The following is a 14,232-nucleotide window of genomic DNA, read 5'->3' on the forward strand; positions in this document are numbered from 1 at the left end:
TCACATCTCCAGTCCCTAGAATGAAACCCTTATCCCTGGAACCTAAACTTTCCCCAAGGACACGGCTGATCCTTGGTGTCTACTAACCTGTCCTTACTGACAGGCTCGCCTGTAGGCCTGGCACTGGTGGCTGCCACTGGTTCTGTGCAAGGCTTTGAGGCGCCGAAGGAAGGGGTACTGGAGTCCAGTGGCAGTAGCTGCTGACCACTAGGAGAGGAGAGCATGGTGCCTGCGAGGGAGCTGGAGAGCGGGATGCTGTTGAAGAATGCCGTGGAGAAGTCCCTGTTATCAACAAGGAAAAGTAAATCAGCACAAAAATGTCACACACAGCATTTTTACTTCTAAGTAACATTTTTCTGGGTATTGATGCATGGGTAATTTGCAAAGTTGAGAGTTTAAAATATGAAATACTTAATAAACTGTTTGATTGACTCTATAGTAAACTAGCACTACACATACAACTACAGAACACAATCAAATGCTACTGAGCCTGCCATGAGCCCACAGCATCTGCAGTGGCCTCCCTTCTGAGCGGCTATAGGCTTTCCTACTGGATGGGCACGTACTTTACATAACACAGCCTATACTGAGAAGCAGGTTTACCTCCCTGCTCCTGTGACATACTACTCCAACAGGAGGTGTGAGTGTTGAGGCTGAGGAACCTGGGATGGAGCAGCCAGGGCAACTCCCTGGCCAATTCCTGATTAAAGAATACTGTGTAAGACATATGGAGCACATAGCAGCCACTCAACTATATATGGAATTATATTGTCTTGTACTAGACAATTCCTGTGTAATGTGGGATATATTCAGAGAATATAGTCAGTATAGCAAATGTTTGTTTACATGTGGTTCTGGTAAGCATGTCTAAAGCTCCCTCCTTCATGGTTAGGTCACAGCTCTCTTACGGGAGTGTCTATCTCACCAACAACTGAAAAGGTCTTTTGGGTTCTGCGCTGCTGCTGCTGGTGTATGTTGGTTGGATTTGTGGTACTGGGAGAGAATCCGAGCCTTACACATGTAAAGCAACTGTAATATCACTGAGCCATGTACCCACCCTTCGTTTCATTTTGATAAAAGGTTTTATAGTAGGTTACACAGGTGGACAATGAACTCATTGTGTAGCCTAGATAGGCCTCCTGAATGGCTAGGATTACTGGTCTGCCCTGCAAAGACCACCCTTACAGTTTTATCAAATTCCTTGCTATCAGTCAATTTGATGGATAATAAATAGTATTCTACTACAGTTTTGCTCCAAGGAAACAAATGAGGGAAAAAAGGTTTTTGTTACTATAGATTTTAGCCTGACTAAAACAATGTCATTTTGGTGTGATTTAAATCTTATGTCATTTATGGAAAATAACTTTTTTACCTCTGAGATTATAAAAGTACTTTTCCATGGACTCTTATAAAACTGCAAACAAAAAGGTATGGTAACTCACACCTTTAACACCAGCAATCAGGAGGTAAAGGAAGACGGATCTCTATGAGTTCAAAGCTATCTGGGTACTGGCCAGCTATGGCTACATAGTGAGTGAGACCTTGTCTTTCAAACGTGTTAAATGACAACAAAAGAAATAAGACAAGCAAAAAGCTGCTGAGCTTGTAGAAGTTTCTACTTTTAAATTGGTAAAGAGGGTAAGATCCAATGTGGCTTCTAGAGGGACAAGTCATCCGTTTCTCATTTGCTGAATTGGCCAATGCCTCATCACTAATTTAGACATTGCCTCTAAAACTCCCTTAAGGCAGGCATGGTGGTGCACATCTTTAATACCAGCGATCAGAAGGCAGAGGCAAGTGGAGCTCTGTGAGTGCCAAGCCAGCATCATCTACATGACGAGTAACAGGCTAGCAGGGGCAACAAAATGAACCTTTTTTAAACTCTCTTGAATGGGGTAGTGAGAAGACTCAGTTGGTAATGATGAGAACCTGACTTCTGATCTCCACCAATCACATAAGAAGCCAAACACAATGCCATGAGCCTATGATCTCAGTGCTAAGTGGTGCTTGTTGGCCAGTCAATCTAGCTGAATTAGTAAGCTCCAGGCCCACAAAGAGATCCTATCTCAAAACATACAGTAGAGGCAATAACAACTTCTGCTTCCACATGTACACACACACACACACACACACACACACACACACACACACACACACACACGCCCTTTGAGCCTTTTGTGGAAATTCTATTATATGCCATTGGCCTGCCTACTCATCTTCAGTACCTCCCTGTTTAAAACTTGTTTACATTTTATTTTCTGGTAGCATTAGTTTCCCTAATCAACCCCTTTGTTTTTTTGATCTTTCTGAAATATCTCAAATATTACTATTTCTCCATATAACTTAAGAATTATAATTGTGAAAATTATGACTACTCTGCTTGGTTCATATTAAATTTGTTTAGGAATAGCTGATATTCTTGATATGAGTCACCTTAGCTAATTTCTAGCACATCTTTTGATTTTTATTTTGTTGAGTTTTCCTTAAGGCTCTCAGAATTCTCTATGGGCATGTTAGGTGAACACATGTGTATGTTGTGAGAAGTGTATGTTGCTGTACATCCACATGTAGAGTCCATAGGTCCATAGCTATCTATGGATAGCTATCTATGTCTATTACTCCCCATCTTTTTCATTTTTAGATACCAGTTTTCTCATTGAACCTGGAGTTCACCAATTCAGCTAGAATAGCCAGTCAGTAAGCCTCAAAGATTTGGCTATCCCCACCACCACCATAATATCTCTCTCTCTCTCTCTCTCTCTCTCTCTCTCTCTCTCTCTCTCTCTCTCACGCACGCACGCACGCGCACACATACACACACACACACACACACACACACACACACACACACAGTACCTGGGTTTTAATCTGATGCTAGAGATAGGAACTCAGGTCCTCATGTTTGTGCAGTAAGTATTCTACCCACTGAGCCATCTCCCCAACCTAAGCAGAATCCTTGAATTTTTCTTCACAGATTTACATTACTTAGTTCAACCTAGTAAGTGTACACCTGTAAGCCCTTCCACTCAAGAGGATAAAAAGGTTACTTATACCTCCAAGTTCAAGATCAGCCTGGACAACACAATAAGATGCTGTCTTTAAAAAAAAAAAAAAAGTCATTTGTGAATGTGATTTCCTCCTTTATATCTTCAAATAGTCTTTTTTTTTTTTTTTTTGGTTCTTTTTTTCGGAGCTGGGGACCAAACCCAGGGCCTTGCGCTTCCTAGGTAAGCGCTCTACCACTGAGCTAAATCCCCAGCTGCTTTATATCTTCTAAAGGAACTGCTGCTAAAGTTATTACTTCATCTCATTTGTAGCCAGTGCATGCTCTCACAGAGTTTTTCCAGGACAGGATCCTGCTATGTAACCAAAACTGCCACAAACACATAAACCTCTTGCCTCTACATCCTAAATGCTGGAATGAGCAATATATGGCAGCACAATAAGCGTTATTCTTTTCTTTTGCTATCTACAGCAATCCCAGTGATGTTCCTCTAGATCATGCCTAGATCATAGATCCTTGAATAATGGCATATTTAATGGTCTCCTGTAAACTCGGTGTTGATTAACTACAAAGAGCGTCAAAAATGAACACTGAATTATAATCAGGGAAGTAAAATGTCATTTTATTTCTAAATGTGATATGAAAGAAGATATTTATTTTCTAGATGTGATAAGAAAACAATAGTAAATTACCAGCTAAAGAAACTATATTTTCGGGGCTGGGATTTAGCTCAGTGGTAGAGCGCTTACCTAGGAAGCGCAAGGCCCTGGGTTCGGTCCCCAGCTCTGAAAAAAAGAACCAAAATAAATAAATAAATAAATAAATAAATAAATAAATAAAAGAACTTTAAAGAAGGGGCTGGGGATTTAGCTCAGTGGTAGAGCGCTTACCTAGGAAGCGCAAGGCCCTGGGTTCGGTCCCCAGCTCCGAAAAAAAGAACCAAAAAAAAAAAAAAAGAGTTAAAAAAAAAAAAAAAAGAACTTTAAAGAAACTATATTTTCATTTCACTGATTTTAAAGTTAGAACAATGTTGAATTTTATGAAAATGCCCCTTAAGCAACTATGGAACCCAGGTACTAGGGTGTGGGTGTGTGTGTGTGTGTGTGTGTGTGTGTGTGTGTGTGTGTGTCTAACTATACCATTTATTTGTTAAATTATATTCCATAATTTTGAACAACTTTACCTACCTAAAATAAGTCTTATTTGGTGGTGAAATTAGAGTTTGTTTGTTTGTTTGTTTGTTTGTTTCTGAGATAAGTATACTGTCCTGGCTGGCTTAGAACTGCGTATGTAGATAAGACAGGCCTGAAATTCACAGATTTCTGCCTTCTTCTGCTGGAATCAAAGGAATGCCCAGCCCTTCCTCTAGCATTTCAGCATACTATAAGGTTCTCCAAATAACTGTATTATTTAGAAGTGTGCACTGACATTCAGAAATCTCAGAAATAGGTCTGAGATTTATTGTGTTCTTGTGGTGATGAGGTCTATGTTGTCCAGGCTTGAGTTCAAATGCTCATCTTACCTCCATCTCCTGAGTAGCTGGGACCATGATATAACATGGTGAATCACCATCATTTAGATTTATGTTTCCTTTCTCTCTAGATACTAGAACATATAACATGTTATTATAATTCCCCTGTGAAGGATTCCTAATCTCGTAGCTTTAAGGAAAGCAAACTAAATTTCTTTTTTTCTTTTTTTTTTTAAATTTATTTATTTTATGTATATGAGTACACTGTAGCTGTCTTCAGACACACCAGAAGAGAGCATCAGATCTCATTACAGATAGCTGTGAGCCACCATGTGGTTGCTGGGATTTGAACTCAGGACCTCTGGAAGAGCAGTCAGTGCTCTTAACCACTGAGCCATCTCTCCAGCCCGCAAACTAAATTTCTTATCCAGCAATACATCACTTTTAGTTATTGTGTGTATGTGTGTGTATTTGTCTCACATTTTCGATTAATTTATCTGTGAATATCTCCAACTTATAATTACCTTGCACATTTGTTTTTCTTTCTTGATTAGCTAATAATTTGATATATAGCTATTTGTTTCGACATAGGAACCAGGAGGGTAAAACATAATATAAATATTTATTAACATAATCAAGCTCTGATACCAGAATTAAGTACCCAGTAGTAAAAAGCTGTCTCACACCAACAAAGAAGACACTGTCCTCTGCCTCCTCACTAGGTAAGGGATGAGAAGACCCAATGCAGCACTGTGCACCAACAGCACCTGCCCCCACTGTAGACCTGCAGTGCTCAGGGCACAGGCCCACGCCTGCTTCTAATAAGCAGCAGGAAAGCCCTCCCCGTCATGGGGAGGGTGTAAGATTAAATCACGAGTCTGGGGGTCAAACACACTCTGAACAGGAGTCTAGCACACCTAGCGGAGAAGTGAGATTAGCACGTCTTTACTTTTGAAGGGATACAAGGAATACCTGAAATAGCTCATGGATAAGCAACTGAAAAATGTAAAGATTATAGAGTCTCTGTGAAAAGCTTCCTGATGCTCTGAGCTGATTCTGTGTGGGTCTAAAACCCAGAAAGACACCTGACAATGGTGAATCCTTCAATTCAGCAGTCCTAGAGAACAATCACTACAAACACACATCTCACTGCAGGCATGCAGACAACAGCAAATGTGAAGAGGTTGATACTCCCAGCTCCCTGACTCCACAGACTGGATAATGCATCTCAGAGCCCTACCCTCTGTCCAGCAGTTCCACTTCAGGAATTATCCAAGAGGACAGTCAAGTGTGTGTTCAAAGATTAACATTCACAGAAAAATGGACACAAAATGGAAGTTAAGGAGCTGGCTCGTTAACTCCTGGTGCATTCAGACACAGGAGTCTGGGTAACCAGCAATCAATGCTTCAGGACTACTTATTCAGTGGATGAAAGTCAAGACACAGTAGCAAGTGGGAAAAGCCTGGATACAGATATCAAAATGGTAACAGAGGCTGCATTATGAGTGATATTTATCTTCTTCTTTGGACTTTTATCTTTCTAAATTTTCAACTATATGTCTTTCATAATGGGGCTGGGGGCAGGTGTTACAAAAGGAAGAAATCATAACTTCCTTTTTTGCCCTACAGTACCTTGCCAGAAGCTAGACAGAATAAAGGGCCAGCAAATGGGGACATTCTGGCCTTGGGCCACTCAGTTCCTACCCTTCCACATGTGTGGAGAGCATATGGAAAGCCCTATGGGAACCACGGGGCTTTGAGAGTATGGGAATTGGCCCCTGAGATTTCCAAGATCCTAACTGGCTAACTGACAAAAGAAGAAAAGAAGACCTCCCCAGACAAGGTCACAGAAAGCTTGGTGAATGAACGAGTACCCAGTGTCCAGCTGTGCTATGCAAAGAGGCGTGATTCTCCTCCGACCATCTGCTGTCCGTGTTTCCACTTGTTTCTTCAAAAGATTCTGGCAAAGTAGAGTCGAATAAGTGAATACAAAACTTTCAGCTAACCACATCCAAATATCAAAAAATAGAGCTGCCCTTTCCTTCCCTTTATGATAAGGACAAGTCTAGGACTTGGTGCTCACGTTGCCTTCCAAGAACCTGGCACCCACCATTCTTCTCTCTGCTCCTATGAATTTGACTACGTCTCTTCTCATCAGGCAGTCCTTGTGCATCTTATCTCTGTTTCACCATAAGGGTATAAGCATTAAATGTCAATATGTCACATATATCTCACTATGGTGATGAAAAACAAAGGCTTCTAAGGAAATGTATTCTAATTCTCCTTTCCATAGCCTTATTGGTACAAAGTCAAGCAGCTGCCAAACTTAGACACGTTAGCAGGTCATGTTTTTGATTTGACACAGAGAAGCATCAAAAATAGGAAGCTCCCAGCTGAACTGGCTCTAAGAGCCTTCTCCCTGTCACAGTGACCAGGCATGATCAAACTTAGGATGTAAGCACATGACATCTAACAACCATTAGCTATTTCAGGGGCCTTAAGATTAAGGTATGAATTTGTGAGCCACACTTTATTTATAGTAAATAAAAAATAAACAAACATGTCACTCTGTACCACAGGCTGAACTAGAATATATTAGATATAGCCTAGGCTGGGTTCAACCTTGCAGTGATCACCCTGTGTCAGCCTGCCAGGTGCTAGAGTTATTTATAAATGTGGCCCATCATGCCTGGCTCCAAACTGACTTTTATCATGGCTTCCTTCCTCCATAAAGGCTCATAACTGTGGTCTCCAATCACACCTGTTGGCCTCCACAAGCACCTCAACATGGTTCTTTCTCAGTTCTCAGTGAGCTCCATGCCTCAGACACTGCCCTGCCCCATTATTCCTGTCCACCAGTAAAATGCAGGCTTCCAGAAGAAAGAGAACCCAAACAGCTCTAAGGGCAAGTAATCTAATTTCTTAGCATCTACACCTTCCTAGAGATGTGTAGGTGAAGGCTTGCAGTTTCTGCAAAGGACAACCTCTTGCTCCCTGGGGAATAGAGACTTAAGATGAAGGTTTAAAGCCATTATTAGCATGGGCCCCAGCAGGCTAGGTTCCAGCCTCATACTTACCACATACCCTCTTCATCATGGCTCATGCCCCAGCCCTATCTCTGTGCCCTGTGCAGACCTCCTGTTTCATGTCCCATCTGTTTGCCCCCTCTGTCCTGTCTCTCAGCAAGTGCTCATGTCTTTTAGTGCCACTGGACCATGCCCTCACCTTTCTGATATCTTCTAGACTTTCCCCATTGACCACACCCGTGACTGAGGATGCTGAGCTTGTCTCCCTAGTAGTGGCGTTCTTCTGATCCAGCTGCTGCTGTTGCTGTCTCCGCTGGTACTTGAGCATCTCAGGGTTCTCAATAACAGCTGTGGAAAGCTGGGCCTCAGTCATTATTGCCAGGCTCTTGCCATAGGTGGACTGATGAATTCGGCTCTGTAGGAAGCAGGGAGAGGTTTGACATGTGGATTTGAGTATCGCCATGGCTGAAGTTACCAACCAGCAGGTGCAGAACAGTGCTGACTCTCCTGCCTCTAAGAGCAGAACAGCCCAGGAGGTCAGCTCACCATCAGTTCCCACTCGACTGCCTGTCACTGACATGTCTGTCAACATCTCCCACTCCTCACAAGGTATCTACAGCCTCCCGTACATCTACAGTTGGGAAGACAGTTAGATACTGACCATAAATCATTTACATGACTAGTACAAAACATATGGCCATGAATACTCTCTCACCTGAAATGCAGATTCCCAAATTGGTATCTTAAGGTTCTTGTGTTACACCAAGAACCCTAAGCACTCTCACAGAACCGACATACTGTCTCTGCTAGCCACCATGGCAGGAGGTCCCATGCAACTAGCATTGCCTCTAAAGAGCAATGGAGGCTTCTCAGTGCCCCATCTCCTCCCAGTCCCAGGCCTTGTTAGCCCTGTGCCATAACAAGTGAGACAAGAGCCTCGGAAGAAGAGAGGCAGCATCCCACAACACCATAATAACAGTTTTCATAAAAACATGCTAAGAAGCGATCTACAAAAGGATGTGCAAATGACATCCTGTCCAGGAAATAGGGACTAGAGTTCTCAGTGTCCAGCTCAGACCAGATGATGTCCAGTTAGAGTTAGCAGGCAGCCTTCTACAACAAGGACTTTGAGACTCACTCCTATTAGGACCTAAGTAGCCCCAGGAACTTTCCACTTCTACTGCCTTATCTCCTGCCCCATCTCCCAAGCCCAACCTCTGTAATCTCAAGCCAAATTTTGATGTTGGCCAAGACTTTTCTAGAGTTCCCTAAACACAGAGTCACTGTCAATGATCTGAGAAATGGTACAATACATGGGACTCTTCCATAAGCTCTCACAATGACTCTCCAAGAGGCACAGAAGGATCTAATGATCTTGATGACAGAGATTAGGCAGAATGAAGATTCTAGGTCACTCAGAAACTTACTCCTTCTTTATTAAAAAAAAAAAAAACCACTCTGACAGGCTACCCCCATTCCAAGCACAGTGCATAAGGTAGACTCCACCCCAAGGGGTTTATGTCTTAGTTGAGCGTGGTGGTGTCGCACAGTAGATTAAGAGGTAGCTTACCCCCAGCAACAGCATCACTAAGAGGATAGCTGCTGACCTGCTCTGGGCATCCACAGAGCTCCATTCAGACAAATGGCTATAATACCCCATTAACGGTGGGCAAAAGTCTGTCGGTAGAAAGAACAGTTTCTGTGTCTACAGCAAGTACAGCAGAGCCTTTCCCAAAGCCCATACAGAAGTACAGGGAGGCCACATGCTCTGAGAAGAGACATCGATGAGAGAGCCTGACTCAAAGGCAGCAAGCCTAGTTCACTCATCCACTTTTCTACTTAAAGGCAGAGTGGTTCTGATAAAAGACAAAGCTGTTTTCTTAGGCTTGGTTACCTCGCTGATGAAATAGACAAGACCTGCTTTATAAATGTCACTGTTATAAAATAACAGAAGTCCTTTCTTATGGCATCTGGGGAGAAAAGGATTGCAGAGAAACTGAAGGAGGAAAGGAGGGGAAAAATACAAACCATGGAAGAGGGCATAGGTCAAACACAAAGCTAAGAGGCAATAACATGCAGATCTCTAGGGAGCTTAGCCCAGTTCCCACTTCTCAGTAACTGGATTTGGTCTCTTGGTACAAAGATTCTCTTGGCAAGTTTTCTACCAAGTTTTCAACTTTATCTTATTTTGTTAAATTTTTTTAAAAATAAAAATGGCTGGGCAGTGATGGCTCATGCCTTTAATCCCAGCATTCAGGAGGCAGAGGCAAGAGGATCTCTATGAGTTTGAGGTCAGCCTAGTCTGTTACAGAATAGTAAGGGCTACACATAAAAACCCTGTCTTAAAAAAACAAAACAACAACAACCAAACAAAAATGACTCTCCATTGGTAGTTTTCAAGAACCCCTTACAGGCGGTCCTGAAAACAACAGGGGCCCTAAGTCTCTGAGTGACCACAACACTTGCTCATTATGTAGGAGGGAGGCCCCAGCGTTGATTCCCAGCATCTACAAGCCTTACTTGGCAGACGATTGTTCTGTTTTGTTAGTTGATTCATTTTAAACCAGTCTTACTACATAGCTCAGGCTGGCCCTGAACTCTCTTCAGCGTCTTTGGGGTTAAAGGTGTATGCCACTATACACAGTAATTGTGTAAAGTTGGAATAATAAATACATATAAAGCCCATACAGTGACCAGTATCAACTGTCACATAACTGCTGCTCTGCCAGCATGAGACAAGAGGATGAAGGACATGGCATAGCCAGGACCCCCAAGTAAGCGACTCCGATGCTCTCCCAAGGGTGAGAGCGTCCTCACGGCCACTGCTCTCTCGGCATGAGCACCGATGCCCAGTTTATCCTTTGCTCCACTACTTACTTCTGACAGGAGTGTTTACCACTAATCTACTCTTCTTCAAAACGGATTAGCACAATCTATAAAAAGCAATCGTTTTAGAATAGTTAAGAAATAATGTGTGCTTGTCTTCTATGAGAAGAGGACCCAATTGAAGAGGTCTCAGAGCCAGTATCGCAGCACACAGGCCACAAGCCTACCTTTTCCTCCTCACTCAGGGGGTCTCCGAGTTCATCCTGAGAGAAATCAAGGAACGCCACAGAGCCGTCCATGGAGCACACCAGGATACCCAACCCATTCAGAGTCCTGAAAGAGACAGCTGTCAGCAGCCCATGGGGACAATGTACCTAAAGCTGCCATGTGACGATGCTCAAAGACTACTCTGGTGGATGCTAGAACCCTAAGGCTCTCCTCTGTGGCCTAAGGATAGGGGCAGCAATCGCAGCCTTTGGTGCCCTTTAGGGCTAGGTACCAGTGCAGAAATCTCTTACCCAATTTTCTAAAAGTTTTCAATTTCCGTTACCTGCTATAAGCCTACAGAATGCCCAGTTTGTCCCAGCAGACACTCCCTGTAACAAACCCTACCTGTGGTGACATTCTCACAGGAGAGGGACAGAGAAGCTATGAAGCTCTCACAGGAGCAACGCAGAGCTGCTGCTTCCTGAGTAGACTGCAAACTGTACCTTGGAGGCTGCACTGCCAGAGGAAAGTGACCAGGCTGCCTGGCCGTAAAGTAGCAAAGAGGTCTCAAGTTGGAGTAGCCAATGCACTGTAGTAAGAATCCATCTTACCAGGAAATATCCATGATGGACTTGTCAAACAGCTCATGGATGACAACCAGAGGTCGTTTCAAGCATGTGAGCTACAGGGGGGAAAAGTCAAAATTAATGAGATCACTGTGAACAGCCGGCGCACCCCGGTTAACCATCTTCATAAGCCCAGGAGCTTTGGTGACCTCCACTAACATACATGGCATAGTCGACTCAAGTGAGATACAACTGCCAAAAAACCACAAACTGGGGATAACAAGGCCTAACGGAGATTTACACACTGAGGCTACAGGCTGTCAGGGCACAGCTGTACAATCATTCAGCAACAGCAAAAGCAGAGATCTACGGAGCAGGATGCGATGGTCTCAGAAAGAACCCAGCTCACCTTCTCTGGGCACTGAGCTCTGGTCTACATTACTCAAGGCTCCTGCAAATAGTTACATAAGTCACTCAGGCTCACTTCTGTGTCAAACACACACCAGTAGAAACTCCCCTTAGTCTAAACATTAACTGTTAAACTCTAATGAAAGCTGGAGAGATGACTCAGCAAGAGTCAAGAGCACTTTGCTGCTCTTCCAGAGGACCTGAGTTCAGTTCTGACACCCACATTAGGCGGTCACAACCACCTCCAACTGCAGCTCCCAGGAGACCAACGCCTTCTTCCAGCACGGCGTGCTCACACGCTCTCTCTCTCTCTCTCTCTCTCTCTCTCTCTCTCTCTCTCACATACACAGACACAGACACAGACACAGACACAGACACAGACACAGACACAGACACAGACACAGACACAGACACAGACAGAGAGAAAGAGAGACATAAAAAGGGGGAAGGGTTCTGGAAAAATGGCTCAGTGGTTAAGAGCAATTAATGTCTTACAGAGCACACAAGATTGGTTTCCATGCCATCTGCATGAAGCTGCTGTGGACTGGGGAACTCTGCCCTGGTTCTACAGATCTCAGACATGGTTCCCTTGCCTGCTGGTTGTTCCAGAGAAGAATGGCTGATCCTGAACTGTCCTGGGAAAGACCTTGTTATTTTCGCTGCAATTGTAGCAGCCATTACTACTGCAGCCATTGTGTCTGCAGTGTCTAGAGTTACCCTCCCCCAATCTATTGTTAGGCAAGTACAGTGGGTGAACTTTCTAGAGTAGTTGCTAACAATTGGGAATTCTAAATTTTATTATAGGAGCAGCTTGACTATGGCCCTTGGTGGTAGCAGCTGAGGAGAACCAGATGAGGTGCCCACTACTTATCGGGAGAGGCTCAACTTCCACAATCTCTTATATTAATGCCATCTGGCCCCTACTCTTTCGCCCCTGGGCTCAAGTAAGAGGAATGAGAAGATGATCCAATGTAGCTTTCCTCAGCGACAGGCAACTTCCTCTGACCCTTGACCAATCTAAGACAGGAACCTTGAGGGCGACAAGGTGATCCTATGACGGATAAGGCTGGGGTTTGAGAGGTCAATCCTAAGACAGAGGTGGCTACACCCCGTTTAAACGTACGGGCCGGTCAAATGCTCCTCTGCCCAGTTTCTCCCCCAATAAACACACATGTATAGCCCATGTGGTGTGTTACAGCATAAGTTCATTCCTAACCATTGGGGTGCAGTCCTAACTGCAAGAGTGGCTCGCCATGGCCGAGCTGGGCACTCTGTGAGGCATGTCTGGTCTCTCTCAGACCACTACCTCCACCTAATGGTCTTTTATAAAAGAATAAGGGGGGAGATGTAGTGAGCCATATTGGATTTGGGCCTGGCCGCTTTGTAACTGTATGACCACAGTTAAAGTCATGGGATTGTTGGACAGAGGCCTCTCCCATGTATTTACGGCACAGGAAGGAAAGACCAAGTAGTAAACACCCAGTGTCTCCACTGCATGACCTCTGCTGAGCCCGGCTGATGCATGTGGAACCGACACACCTGGACCACACCTGGGTGGTGGTCAATTTACTTCTGCCTTTTGCTTCCTCAGCCTTTATCCTTGAGATTTAGGCTGGTCTTCTCGGATTTCTCCCTAATTAATTCAGGTCTCCTAGTCCTTTTGTTACAGAAGTCATAAGCCAGGTAGCCAGAGCCAGGGTTTCCCACTGTGCTTCCCAGATATTTTCTACCTGTAGACTTGGGTATATAAGTGATGAATAAAGCTACAGGAGACTCTCACTCTTCTTCCTCACTCTCACTCTTCCTTCCGCTCTTCCTCCCCCCCCCCCCCCTCTCTCTCTCTCTCTCCCTCTCCTCCTCTCCTGGCTTGACACGATTAAAAAAAAAAAAAAAAAAAAGATGGTTTCCAGCTTCCCACATGGAAGCGAACAACTATAATTTCAGTTCCAGGGGACAGACATCTCCTGAATTTCACAGGCAACCAGTCACACACATGGTCACACATACATACATACATACATACATACATACATACATTCAAAAACCTCATACATAAAAATCTTTTTTTTTAACTGATGAAATTGTAAATATTTACTTTAGTCTTCAAAACAAAGCATATGTCTGTGGATATCTTTTTATTCCTCATACCATAAACTTGTTATTGAATATCCTATGAAAATATTTTGCAGCTGATTCTGTAACATTCAGCAGATGAATGTTGACCAGTCAGTCATCTTAACATTATAACCAGCACCATCGCGCATACCCAGTACCTGACCACTCTGAGGACTGGGCAGAGCCAGTCCCACAGATCTGGTAAGAATGCACTCACTCATGACGGGCTCTCCCTTGTGCCATGGCACATTATGGAAGCTGACCTACTCTGCCTTGCATCTGTAGCCTTGAATGTGAGTGCAGAGGAGATAGAGCCACCTGAGACTGAGGAGAAAATGAGACTCTGAACCACTGGATCCTACATTAAGTATCTTGGGCCACCACATTCTACTCCCAGAAAACAACCACTTTGATGGCATAATTGTGCGGTGTGTCAAGATTACCCTTGTGTTATTCAGATGCTGATTTCCATCTGGTTGCAACCCGGACATGGCACTGTAATGCGTGTTGAAAGAATCTTCTGTCTCAAAGCTGTGTAAACATTGCTCCCCAATTATTTCTGACTGGTTAATAAAAATCAGATCAGCCAATGACTGGGCAGAGGAGATA

At 43.7% G+C, this 14,232-nt stretch overlaps 1 protein-coding gene across 8 annotated transcripts in view; it reads right to left on the reverse strand.

Annotated features, from left to right (window-relative positions):
• The window catches only part of Hira (histone cell cycle regulator), a 108,735-nt gene that overhangs the window by 51,216 nt on the left and 43,287 nt on the right, over positions 1-14,232 (reverse strand). For all 8 annotated transcript variants that reach the window (XR_010055965.1, NM_001135760.1, XM_063270679.1 and 5 more), the window contains 5 exons: positions 11,146-11,216; positions 10,555-10,660; positions 7,701-7,916; positions 6,350-6,435; positions 88-282 (listed from right to left, as the gene is read on the reverse strand). Coding sequence is in view for 7 of the 8 variants with exons in the window: in NM_001135760.1 (NP_001129232.1) it covers positions 88-282; positions 6,350-6,435; positions 7,701-7,916; positions 10,555-10,660; positions 11,146-11,216 (674 nt within the window). In the remaining variant the exon portion in view is untranslated. The remainder of the gene's footprint in view (positions 1-87; positions 283-6,349; positions 6,436-7,700; positions 7,917-10,554; positions 10,661-11,145; positions 11,217-14,232) is intronic.

Source organism: Rattus norvegicus, chromosome 11 (genome assembly GCF_036323735.1).
Source record: "Rattus norvegicus strain BN/NHsdMcwi chromosome 11, GRCr8, whole genome shotgun sequence".
NCBI lineage: Eukaryota > Metazoa > Chordata > Mammalia > Rodentia > Muridae > Rattus > Rattus norvegicus.